The sequence below is a fragment of the Asparagus officinalis genome, chromosome 7 (assembly GCF_001876935.1).
Source record: "Asparagus officinalis chromosome 7, Aspof.V1, whole genome shotgun sequence".
Classification (NCBI taxonomy): Eukaryota; Viridiplantae; Streptophyta; class Magnoliopsida; order Asparagales; family Asparagaceae; genus Asparagus; species Asparagus officinalis.
This window is the reverse complement of record NC_033800.1, coordinates 11,928,740-11,942,856: the sequence shown is the minus strand read 5'-3', so window position 1 is coordinate 11,942,856 and position 14,117 is coordinate 11,928,740. Positions and strand designations below refer to the sequence as shown.

General features: G+C 36.6%; 1 protein-coding gene across 1 annotated transcript; it reads right to left on the bottom strand.

Annotated features, from left to right (window-relative positions):
- LOC109849447 (protein EMB-1-like) lies at window positions 233-832 on the bottom strand. Its single transcript, XM_020419277.1, has 2 exons — window positions 686-832; window positions 233-611 (listed from the first exon to the last, which is right to left on the bottom strand). Exons 1-2 carry the CDS (start codon window positions 798-800, stop codon window positions 454-456), a joined length of 273 nt encoding a protein of 90 aa, XP_020274866.1. The 5' UTR covers window positions 801-832; the 3' UTR covers window positions 233-453.

The following is a 14,117-nucleotide window of genomic DNA, read 5'->3' as shown; positions in this document are numbered from 1 at the left end:
TGTTGATGGTTTACGAAATAATTTGAACTTCTGCTTATCAATTAGTGATGAAATTCTACTGATCATATATTATTTTATTTATTTATTTATTTATTTATTAATTCACAATTTTGAACTTTCAAAAGCCAAAATATATATTTGAGGAACTTTTTAAAAAGTATTGCATTTTTAATTTTAATTTTTTTAACTCCAATTACCAACCCAAGAGTCCCAAATAAAAGATCAATGCACGTCAGACCAACAAAATGATACCGCCCTAATTATTTGAAAACTTCCATTTCATTTAACATCAGAAGCTTGCACACATGATCTAATCTACGAACCCAAAAGCCACCCATCATACGTACCATTCTGCTACGCTACGACACAAGTTCAACCGCAACACTCGACAACTATACGTACTATTCATACTAGTTGCATTTTCCATCCCTAACCATGCATCAACGGACCAGTTCAATTTCGATACTTGGACTCGTCGATATCGATCCCCTCTCTAGCCGCTCTCTCGCCGCCAGACTCATCACCCGTGCTCAGACCACCCTTGCGGCCCATCTCCTGATATCCTTCAGTCCCAAGCTGGTCTCTCCTCGTCTGCCCTCCTCGGCTTCTCCCTTTCATAAAATAAGGACACAATCAGTACAACGAAACAAACAATTGCAACTATAATCTTGACGGTAAACTAAACCTTCAGCAAGATGCTCCTGTGCCTCGAGGCTCTTTCCGCCGGTCCCGCCGGGGACCACAGTCTCCCCTTGCCTTGCCCTTGCGTCGAGCTCTGCGCGTTCTTGTTGAGATGCCATGGTTTTCCTCCGCTAGCTAGCTTGTTGGAGGTTATAACATCTTGTGAATGTAACAAACCTTTGAACACGCAACAAGCTAGTTATAGAGAGGAAGAGGAGAGGGAGGAGATGACACGTAAGAGGTGAACGCGTAAGGTACCGAGGTGAGGAGCTAGTGTGGGATGACACGTGTGATGGTAGTTGACACGAGTCCGTACGTGTCTTTGGACAGGAGGCAACTAGAAGATGGCTGTGAATTTAATGGTGCGTGTGGATGGAGGGTAGAGTAAAGAAGGGGAAGAGAAATTTAGATTTAACATTAGGAGTAAGTTAGAGAAAATTTATATTAAAATCTTACCCCCTAAATTAAAAAGTAAAGGAGGAGAAGAGAATGGATAGGAATGAAAAGTTTAACCTTTCTTTCCTTTCTTTGTCTCCCAAACAGGCTATAAAGGTAGAACTTGAGTTTGGGGATTAGAATGAAGTTTAGGGACTTGAGCCTTGATGAGTTTGTTTAATATGAAGGACATAATCCTAGATAGATAAGATGAAGACTAGTTAAATTCGGATCCTAATCTGTCACTTGTTCACAGACTGAAAAATACAAGAAGTGATCTCATGATTCAAGCTCATCTACTAAGGCTTTTAGGCTAACTAGTTTTTATGCACGTGCATTGCACGTGGTTAAATATCATAATTATTCATTTTTAGTTTATTTTCTTACTAAAATTTGTTCTTTAATTTTGATTTTTGCTCACTTATGTCTCTAAAATTTAATATTGTGATTATTTATCTTCTTTGATATTTGTTTGAGTAGGCTACATGAAAAACCTAATATTTGTTTTTTAATATTTGTTTGAATGAGCTATACGAAAACAACGTGAGGCCAATATGAATATTCATGTTATTTAAATCGATATGAAAGGAAGCTTCACCTAAGAAAGTATAATGTTGTAAAAGTAGAAAATATTTGAAAAACCAACATTATAATAGCAAGAGAAATAATTAAAGCCAATGAGTCTAGACAATTGATTAGAAGTGGCTACATGACACAAAAGAGAATATGGATTTTATTCATAATCATTGATAGACTTCATTAAAAACCATAAACTAAATATTAATGCTAACTCTAATATAATTTTATATGATAAAAGCATCCACAGAATAAGTATATAAATATATACTTATTTTGGCATTGATAAATTCTAGGAAGGTCGAGATTTAGATCGTCAACTTTTTGGCATTATTGTTCTAACTATCTAGATTACAATTAGACTACTAAATCTGCAATTGACAAATAACTAAAATATTTTTAAGAAAAAAACAAGGTTGTTCTTTCATTTATTTGACACTACAATATTCTTTCCTAACATAGAATTTTAATACATAAAACATATCATTATGTAATACTTCCCGATATATGTAAACGGAAAAAAGGAGTAGCAAAATCACTGACAATACTCGAGGAACAAACCGAGCAGAATAGAACATTCATAGAAAACTTCCGTAAGTAATAGCAACAAATAAGTACTAAAACATATCTAAAAAGATTCTTTTTCTCCATAATTTACTTTAGATATTTTCAACAGTTTCTGCGGCTGTGCTCAGCACAAATAAAACCACAGTACTAAAGAATCAACAAATCCCTGAATTCATATAAAAATAGAGGTCAATTAAAAGTTTTCTACAGCAGACTTCATGCCTCTTATCAATTTTCTTGTTGAGTCGAGACTTTCCGAGTACGAAGAAAGACATGGAACAGCTTCTGTTAGGATTGGAGTGCAAGTATCATGCTCAAAGTCATGACTACATAATCTGCTTGAATAGTTCCCGTAATTATGATACTCGAACAGAATCTTGTCATTAGCAATACTGATAACTTTGGGTAATTGTGGTGAACCTAAGCAGTTCTCTCGGTAATTTTTGGTACAAACGCTCAACATCTCAATCCAATTATTGTTATCCTTGAGCATCCATATCTTCACCTGAGGTTTTTTATATGTAACAAGCGCAACGCAAACATGCCCTATTAGCTCATGTATAGTTATACAACAATCTCTCATAAGTGGGGGTATGAGCGATCGATGTAACTTCAAACTTCTCATGTTTGATATCGAACCTAAGGATAGCCATGCAGTAGCCTTCATTTTCTTCTAGGTAATTTGAATATCATGATTATTTAAATTGATAAAAATAGAGCTAAAATAAAAAAAGAAAATAAACTTTTTTGTGGGATTGATCATCAACTCAATAATCTCTCTCTCAAATAAAATATTAACATTATTTTTTTAACCCAGACTGTGGCCACGTGATCTACTATTTTTGAGTTATAAACACATTAATCTAGTACAACATCTCTATTTATTAGTATCTTGAAGTCTTTAAAAAATGGGTGATCATTCAATTCGGAAAGAAATTTTGCATATGAATTTACTTGCAATATGTTCATTAAATTTTTAGATAACTTTACATTGTAGTTTGCTACTTGTAATATTGTTAGCAATGTTATTACATTTCCTCTTTAAAGATTTCACTGGAATATATCGAACGTTATTGTTAAGACTCATCGATAACAATATGTAGAATTTTGTGTCGTTTAAGACTCATCGATAACAATATAATTTAAATAAAGCAAATACAAGCTTTCATAAATATATTGAAAAAAATGAACTATATAAGTAGTGGTAGGAGAACTTGAGAGGGAAAAAAGGACTTGAAAAAGGAAAGTGAAAAATAAATGAATTTAAAATGAGGAAATGAGACTGGATGTGGATATGATTGTATCATATGTATTTGTACTTAAGGAGGTATTCCATATACAATGGTACTAAATAATAAGTGGCTTACGTCGATGTTTTCATGCTCAAAACGATTTATAGGATCACATAAGCAAAAGAATATGGTAATAAGATCTGAAACACTTTGTGAACTGTCTTTGTCCTTCACAGATCACATCAAATCCTATTATGCGTATTTTGACATTTAGGGGACCGATGAACAAAGGCATACAGTTTTAAGAAAAAATTAGCTTATGAGATTTTAATGAGAAGGAACATACCGAGAATGAAATCCTATCATAACAGATGCTACTATGAAAATCTCTACCTCTTCCTAAATATAAAGATCATCGGGACTCGAGAGTCTCCATTCCGCTTTCAAAATATGTTGAGTTCATGACATCTATGGCATTGACAGACTAATGTGTGTAGTTTGAACTGTAAGTCATAAATTGCAACATCAAAATTGAATAATCCTAATACGAATCAAATAAATAAAATAATATTTTGTTGATTCATTTTCAAATATGGGCTTGGTAATTTAACGATTTTAATGTGTTATGACAAATCTCCTGCTAAGCAAATGTCAATCACACAAAAAGCAAAGAAAATATAAACAAGATAATACACACACGTAGTTCATGCTTTAAATTACTAATTCCAAATCACACTACAAGACAATCTAATATAATCTCTCTCAAGTGAAGAGGAAGCAAAGAGCCAATACAAATATCAGCAGCCAAATAATTTAATTATATTGTGGTTCAGAATATAGAGAGAAGTGATCTCTATTCCAAATTACTACAGTTATCTCAAATTTCTATCCCAGCACATGATATATATAGCTACACATTTTTGTTTTTCAAACTTTGCATAAAGTAAGAATTTTAATTCTACAAAAAATTGGATTATAATCAAATAAGCTAGGCAAAGAAACTTACTGAGATCATTTGAATTTCCATATCAACATTAGCTAACAGTCAATAGGAACGAAACCACAAATTTTATTAATAAAGATATAATTATTAATTAAGATTAGATTACAATGTAACATCCAAAAAGTGTCAAGGGTAATAGGATATTTAAAATTTGTATTGGATAATTAGGATATATTATGATTAAAATATAATATTTAAAAGAGTTAAGGGTAATATTGAACATGGAAAGTTTTTCCGAACTCATAATTTTAAAGAGGGCAATCATAATAATCTCTGAATAGAATGGGAAATGACATAACATGAGCAATATTAGTCTAACTCTACTATTTACTTTAATGTTCTTAGTATCCAAGTTATTTTCTTTTGGTTGGATGAATATGTAGATGACACATTCCTATCATTCTTAATTACTATAGTTAAAGATTTTTGTTATAGGTAAAAAATTCTCATGGATCAATATGCATAACTTTGTAGCTCATTTTGCCATAGTTGTTACAGAAGAGACAACGTTCAACAACCTAAAACCCTCATCTATAAGTATCTCAAAGAAGTGATGGTGATACTAAAGTCTAAGGCGAACGAGAATGTGCAAATGAAGAGTAGGTAGTCACATATCATCCTGCGGGTAAAGAAAATCATAATAAATTTTAATTTTTGTATGTGTTAAGATTAAAAAAGAAAGACTTATTTTTATATATACCTCTTAAACCATGCATATTTGTAAAAATACCCCCAAATCTTAGTATTGACAAAATTGTCCATAATCATCAATTGTAGAAGAAAAACATATCCCTACCCCTCTCCACAAACCAATTCATATTAAATCCTAGCTAGTCTTTCATTTTAGCTCTAAAATCCTTAATTCACTAATCTCCACATCAATGAAAATTTTGCTCTTTTAGTGGGCTTCAAAGGGAAAGGTATGAAAAACATCAAAATTGGTAACATTTTTTATTTATATTTCATAAAGACAACAAACACCAATCATTGTGTCATTACTACACCTTATTACTTAATGATAACTTAAAACATTACAAATATTCATAGTAAATTTTTGCCAATCTTTAATTTTAGTCTTATAGCTCCAGATTCACTAATTTTTACATTAGACAAAATATTATCGTTTTAGGATAAAGTTTCATCAATTCCATGGAATGAATCGATGAAATAGGCTAGAATTAAATATGGTAAACTGCTCAATCAAAAATTCAGTATAGTAAATCAACTCCAAAAATGATAAAATTATGGAAAATGATTATAAACATGTAATAGAATATGTTACAAACAGAATTTTTAAAATTACTTTTCCCATTTGTTAAATATAAATTATTTTGTAAACTATTTAAGAATACGAAATCGTCAATACTTAATTTTGACAAAAACAATTTCAACAAGTTTGCAAATCCTTTTGAATGGATTAATAGACTTAGGAAAAGATATAAAATATTGTAAACAAGTATTTAATCTATAAACACATAATTTTTCAAATAAACGTCTTTAATCCATAAATAAAATCATGTTTATTTGCATGTATAGATATGAAACAAATATATGTATACATATAGTTATATCCATTTGTTTCATATATATATGGCTAAACAAAATCGATAAATATGAAATGTGTATAAACAAATATATATGTTTCATATTTATATAAACTTGAAAGCTATAAAACCAAAACGTGTATATGATTGAGCTTAAAGTACCAACACACAAAGTATAAACCTAAACTATTGTACCCAAGCAAAATGATCTTCAATATGCTTGTCTTGGTTGTGGATGAAGTTTGATCTTGAATATGGCTTGATGTGCAATGGCTTCCAACCGATATTCCGCCAACCTCCATTTGATATGATCGTTTTGGCGCAATTCTATCCAACCTTCAACATATTATTTGTCTATAATAAATAGAAAAACACAAACACTAGACAAACAACATTAGTAGTAAATTGTTTGTTAAAACATCATTAAAACAAAAAGGCCAATAGAGTCGAAGATCGTTTTTTGTGGATTCAGAGAACACCCTTGGTGGATTCTGAGGTTATCACTTCCGTGCTGTATCAATTGGTATCAGAGCCTTATTTCTCCGATCCGATCGCAGGTGATGAAGCCCCTATTTCTTGAACTGAGTTCGACATGCTGAAGACCGGTGTTAATTAGATGAAGACTGTCGTAGAGCGACTTGCGTTGGCAGTGGAGCGTCTGAACACGAGAGGAGTTCGAAATCATGTTGATCGTCACCAGCGATGTGATTAGACTCCACATGATGAATTCAACAGCGAATGACCCTAAGCAAGACCTTGGAGCACTAAAGAAGCAATAAAGAAAGAAGAATCACCTCCAGAGCATAATATCTTCCGCATGAGGTGCACTGTGATGCAGAAGATTTGTGATGTTATTATTGACAATCACAGTAGAAAGAATTTTGTCTCTCGACGTATGGTGAATAAGTTAGTTTTGAAGACAGAGAAACACCCACCTCTCTACAAGATCGACTGGATTCACAAGGGCAATGATGTGCAGAATGATGAGATGTGTCGTGTACCTTTTTCTATCGGTCACAGGTATTTTGATGATGTGTTGTGTGATGTGGTCGAGATGGATACTTATCATATGCTTTTAGGTAGGCCATGGCAATTCGATGTTGGAGCTACCCACAGAAGTAGAAACAATGTTTATATCTTCAAGAAAGATGGACGCCGAATTGTACTTCTGCCTCTTACCGAAAAGGAGACATCTAAGATAAAAGCTATCGAGGAGAAGAAATTTTTGGTGGCAAACAACGAGGCTTTAGTAGAAAACTTGAAGCAATCTGAAGAGGTCTATGACTTGGTTGTAACTGAAAAAGAAGAACCTGCCCTTATCGAAATTCCTCCTAAGGTGCAAACAATCATTATGCATGAGATTCATTATGGTGATATGACAGTGAAGATGGATGATATGCATGGTATTCTCAAAGGGGTTGAGAGCGATATTACACATATAGATGTTGTCCCGATGGAGAAGAAGGATAAATTAGATAGTGAGACAATTGATGATATGTGTGAATTGCTTGGTGTAGGGCTAGAGACAAAGGAGATGAAAGAATTGTATACGGAGTATGACGCGAGGTTTTCTTTCCTAGAAGCAAAGTTGGTGAATAATTTTAAAAAAAATTGATGATACTTCAAGCACTAGAATACGAGAAGCAACATGGAACATATTTTGAGGAGTTTTTGAAGTCAACTGTACATTCACATGCCGCAAATAAAATACACATGATGTCGGAAAGAATAATACATGAATTTGATTTAGAAGAAGTCCTAGCCAAGAACGTAAAACAACAGATGAAGAAAATCATTGCTAAGTACAAGGCAAACGCTGATCGTTGTAAGAGAAGAAAATTATTTATTAATGAAGCTACTATTCTACCAAATATAAGCTTGGGGTCGAGCTTCTTTCAACAAGGGAAGACTGATGTATGATGCTTAACTGATAATTTCATGAAGGATGCAGACAATCACGAGCTAAATACAGATTTATACGTATTATTGACCTCCGTAAAGAAATGATCATATTTTTCAACCAGAAGGCGGATTCTAACATATTATATATGTAAATCACCTATCTCGACGAGACGGAGCCAACTAGATTGTTAGATTTTTAAAATCTCATCAGTTACACCTAGTTTTGGCTAAAATCTAAAAATAATCGGTCTTTAGTTTATTTTTAGTAATAAAGTTGAAGTCTATTTTTAGATTAGGAAATAAATTCAGTTTTAGAGTAAAATTAGATTAGGAAACAAATTAAATTTTGATTCATGATTTGCTTTCTTTATTATAGGGATTCTTTTTAGGATAGAATTTGATACTTTCTACTTTTTTGTAATTCTAGTCTTACTATGAGTCTTATTTGTTTTTCTATTTAAGAAGAGTCATGTAATCCAAAAGGAGAATAACTTTTCATCAATAAAATTTTTCTTTTCAATATTTTCTTCGTGGATTCGAAGTTCTTCGTGGATTCGAAAATCGTTCTTTGTGGATTCAGAGAACACCCTTGATGGATTCTGAGGTTATCACTTCCGCGCTGCGTCAACGGCCAAAAATTCGAACCCTAGGAGAAAAACAGCCGCCGAAAAGAAGTGGAGAAAACTCTTTCGATTCCATAAAAGGAGACAGCTCTTTTTAGAGATGGTGGGGGAGAATTATTTATCTGAAATTGAGGTATTCAATAATTTGTAAAGATAGTTGTGGGTAAATATTAGTGTATAGATTAGGATGAGAATGTAATTAAATTTCTTAATTCCAATATAATCTAAATACAATTTGTTTCCTTATCTTTATACTATGTATATCTACTAAGAATTTATTAATTTCCTAGGCTAATGATGGATTAGTATTAAAAATTCAAATTTGATTAGTGATAGAATAGTTCAAACTTTATAGGGGTATTTTTGTCTACCAAAAGATTTTTCCGAACTCGTGCTTTTAAAGGAAGTATATGATTTGGTATATAAAGTTCGGGGAAACTAAGAAAAGAGAGATTTTTTTTTCTCTTTTCTTTTTTCCTTTTTTAGCACCCATTGGTCAGATCTCGGTTTATCTAACCGACAAAGAAATATATTTGAACCCTCGTCGCTTCACAAAATTTGTGGAGAGACCCTTTTTTTATAACAATTGTTGATCCTCTAGTGGATGGTTGAGATTCTTTCTAAATTTAATACTCACCATACTTCATGAATTGTACTTGTTCTAAATTTGTATTCAATAAAAAAAAATTTAAGCATCAAATAGGTAATCAATGATTATGATAAAGTAGTGATCTCTCCTCTATTTTGTCGATAATCGAGAAGATCCAAATCTAAAAGAACTAAAGCAGATATACATGTTAGATTTTCTTATTTATCATATAAAAAATAAAAATGAAGTAGATGAAGTTGAGCGACATGATGACATGAATTTTTTTTCTTGATTTGGATATAAAAGTGAGAGGGAAAGTTTGAAGCGATACTCAAATCAGGAAAGCCTTTGTTGCTGTCTTATTTCTTTCAAAAAAAAAGTTATTTAAAATTTTATTCTGTGTGGCAAATCAGAGTTAGCATCGGGATGCTTACTCTCTTTGATTAAGGATAAGCGTTTAATTTGGACACTTAAGCCATAGTGACATAGGCTCTGAGGGTGTTTGAGAATGCTTATTTTTTAAACCTTATAAGTTATGTTGGTTTTTAGTTGCTTTTAGCTTTTATGATAAAAATACTATAGAGTTATTTGGGTAGAAATGTAATTTATTTGGTCAAACCTAACTTATATAAGTAAGCTTATAAGTTGTTTTTTAAAAGCTGTGGTGTAGGCTGTCTAAAAATCACAACAGATAGTTTATCCCCATCAAACATCAACAATGGAGGTTACAATTCGACAACTTTCAGAAGGCTATAATTTGAAGACTTTCACGTAGATCGATGAATGTTACAAATCAACGACCTTCACAACAACCGATGAAAGCTCTGATCAATGGTCTTCACAACCAATAATGAGAGTTGCAATCTAACGACTCTCACATTTCAAAAAGCTAAAGCGAAGATTACTAAACAACGATTGTCGCGACGCTCTGACAGAAGAGATTACAAGCCAACGATCTCTTCAATCCAAGACGCAGGACACATCCCTGCATCCCAGAGGTAAAGCACAAGTGGCCTCATTCCAGAGTCAAAGCTATACAAACACAGCTCCTAAATGCTGCAAACACAGCTCCTAAATGCTACAAACGCAGCTTCCATTCGCTGCCGAACGCAGCTTCCATCCGCTGCCGAACGCAGCTTCTAACAACTGCCAATGCAGGATACATCTGTTACCCAACGCAGCTCGCAAACACTGTGTTCAAACGCAGATTTCATTCCAGAGTACAGAACCTGCGTTTGACTCGTTCAAACACGAGTTGAACGGTTCCAGAAATCGTTTTCTTCCCATGAGCTGAGGGATTTCCGCCCCCACTTAGGAGCGGATTAAGGAGGCGGTTACACCCCATTCAGCCCCACTTAGGAGTGAATTATGGGGATAGTTACACCGCTAATATCCATATAAATATCAACAAACTCAACAGAGTTGAGGGATCGGATTTTGGAGATCGGATTCTGAAAAGGAGAAAATCAAGAGGCAACAATCTTCAACAACAGAAGATTTCCAGATACTAGATACTTGGCTTCTCAACCGAATTATTTTCGGTTAAAACAACTCTTTTTCACCAGAGTTTGTAACTCGTTCTGAGTTCTTAAAACTCGTTAAGAGTTATTCAACAAACCTACTACGAAAGTTCGTCGTTCCCACGAGATAAAGACGGTCGGATCGTCAACGGAGAGCAAATTCGACGCGGGCATTCGAAGGAGGCATTCCATCGCTACCTTGAAGAACCCAGTTTTAAACAAAGGGGAGAATCAAATTCATTCTCCTCTCTTTTATAATAGGAATCCAATTGTAATTGATCTTGAGAGAATTTAAATCAAAATTTCTTTCATTTCTTTTACTATGAATTTTTCCACAAACAAAAGATGGCGACTCCGCTGGGGATTAGCTTCTCTGACGAAGAGGTGGTGGCGTAATCCGACGTTCATCTCGCTGGAACGACTGTGGAAACTCTCGTTGTAGAGTTTGATCAAGCCAAGTACGAGGAAGCTCTTTCCTCTGGATCGCTTAGCCCCAAGGCCAGGCGCAACATCCGAAAGATCTCCAAAGAGATCAAACCTGTTGCTAAAATGCCGAAAAAAGCCCTATCCTTTGGCCAGAATTCATCAAACAACCTCTCCTCCAAAGGAGCGGGCTTAGCCTCTGCTGAACTCGTCCAACGAGTTGAACGATCTATGTCTGCATCAACACGACGTGCTATGGGTCACAAGCGACGTATAGAAGAAACGAACTTTATAAACGCCAATGACGTTGCCGCAAAGGCTTTGAAATAAGCCAAGAAGAACGCCGCTCGAAGACGGAGAAGATCCATACGACGTGCGCATCTTCGAGAAAACCGATCCCTGGTTCAACGTAAGGATTGCGCTTTTGAGGCTCTGCCCAAACACTGCGTTCCTACTCCAGAACGCATACTTCGTGGCAATGAGCCCAACTATGAGCCTCGGGTGATACAGCTTAAATGTGATCCTCAGTGGTGCGTTGTCCATCCAAAACACGGTATTCAAGAAAATGCTGCTAAAGATAAACACGCACCTCATGAGTGCGTCCAAATAAAACATGACCATAAGGAGTCTGTTTCATCAATTAAACGCAGGCCAAAGCCTAGTGTTTACAAATCACAACGCGACCCTCGCGTTTCGTTTCCAGAACGCGATGTGGTCCGCCAAGTTCAGAGGAGTCGACATGGGCTTAAAATTCATGTCCAACAAGAACCAGTCTCGCCCACTCAAGGGCAGGGGGTTCCATTTCCGACCTCATGCTCGGCGAGGAATTACTATCAAGTCTCTGATTTGTGGGAATTACTCTCTAGAGGGAAACCGACACAACAAGCAACTCATTCATGCCACTGTGAGCGGCTTATTTCAGCAGTCCTTTCCGAATGCCGCTGTTGTACACCCGAACCCTGCCAATCTGTGTTCGACAGATTGGCGAACGTCGCTAGACCTATCAAGCGATGACGTTATCACAAAAAGAAAATACCAGAAGCTGAATATCCTGAGGTCACTATCAATGTGATTGGCAGAGGGAAAGCCTTGGCTCCTAATTCTGATGAAGCAGAAAGAAGCCATTCCCCGACTGTTCGGGAAATTTGTGACGAGTTTGAAGGATTATATCGACACACTCGGACTCGGACATGAGCTATCTGCTCGGTTAACTATCAAAAGTTGGCCAAGGGGATCATTTCTGATGATGAACATTCAGCAATTGCCGAATCTCAATCTTCAAGCTCCATCGTGGCACGAGAGGCTCATGTTTACATGTCGGGAGGCCCCGAAGACCTAGCCAAAAGAGTTGACGAACACCACGTCATGCTTGTAGGCGTCTAAAAATGCCTATAGGTATCCACACACAGCTCGAGACGGAGAGAAGGTGATGAACGCCATTATCTAAGTCAAAGAGGATTATCTGACACCGACCAGCGAATTAACGAACTATTGATGACATGGCTTGCGTGCTCACCGGCCACCATCAAGTGGCCCGCACGCTCATCGGCCACCAAATCGACGAACCAAGTGACCCGCATGCTCACCGGCCATCGCCAAGTAGCTCGCACGCTCATCGGCCACCAAAACGGTAAACTAAGTAACCCGTGCGCTCACCGGCCACCTCCAAATAACCTGCGCACTCGTCAGCCAGCAAATGGTGGCCGAGCCAGCAAATGGTCACCAAATGGTGGCCGAGCCACCAAAAGGTGGCCGAGCCACCAAATGGTGGCTCGCACAGTCCCGAGCCACCACGACTCTTTTTGACTTTCAAACCTCCCAAAACACGGATTTTGATGATTTTTAAGGATTCTTTCATCTCAGAACCTCCCCAACTGTTTTGAGGTTATCCCTAAACGCGTTTAAGCGGTTATTAACTACAAATGACGTTTAAACACAAATTCTTATTCAAAAACACGTCTCCAAAAGCCTATAAATAGAAGCCTAGGGTCTTCTTTCAAGAGGATCTGAAGTTGAGAAGGCGAGGTGCTGTCAAATTATCCAGCTAACCACGAATTTCAGAGGAGAATCATCAGATCTTGGCGAACATTTTCATAAAGAAAGCCCTTCGAAAGGTTTGTGATTTTTTCCCCTTCTTTCCTCCGGATTAAACTCGGTTTTAATCTCGAGAAGAGCCACAATCTCGCTTGGTCGTGATTGTCGCTTCCGCAATTGTTTCCTTTGTAATCTCGAGAAGAGCCACAATCTCGCTTGGTCGTGATTGTCGCTTCCGCAATTGTTTCCTTTGTGAAACAAGAGACAATCTCGCTTGGTCGTGATTGTCGCTTCCGCAATTGTTTCCTTTGTGAAACAAGAGCGTAATTATATTATCTATCGGGTTTGATCTGCGGTGGTCCATGGACTAACGCGTCCCCAGCACAGGCAAAGATCCCACGCAAAGCAGCGGGAGATAAACTATTGCTGCGTTTTATTTGATAAAGTTGTAATCTTTATTTTTCATTGTAAGAAGATCTTATAAAAAGATTAACTTTTCTTTCAGTTTGAACTTGTAATCGAGAAACGGTGTAACAGGCTTGAAAGCAATGGAGAAGACAACTTTTGACAGAAACAAACTGGCGACCACAGTGGGAGCCAACAGTTTCGCTGCCGAAGCTGTCGTGCCGCAACCGCGGATCCGGATTCCGGTTCACGAAGAGGTCGAGTACGAATGCCGAAGCTGTCGTGCCGCAACCGCGGATCCGGATTCCGGTTCACGAAGAGGTCGAGTACGAATTCGATCAACTGAAATTTGAGGAGTATCTGTCGTCCTCCTCCTCCAGATCCTCCGCCCCTCGCAAGCGCATGAAGACCAAGGCCCACGTTGCCGTTGTAATCTCGCCTTGCAAAGCCCCTCCGGCCTCCAACGAAGCCGGATCTACAGATCTGGACTCCTCAATCAAGGAGATAACCGCTGTAGCCGTGCCAACTTTATCGAAGAGGGCACGCCAAAGGCAGCGCCAACGACTTGCGCGCCGATTTGCTA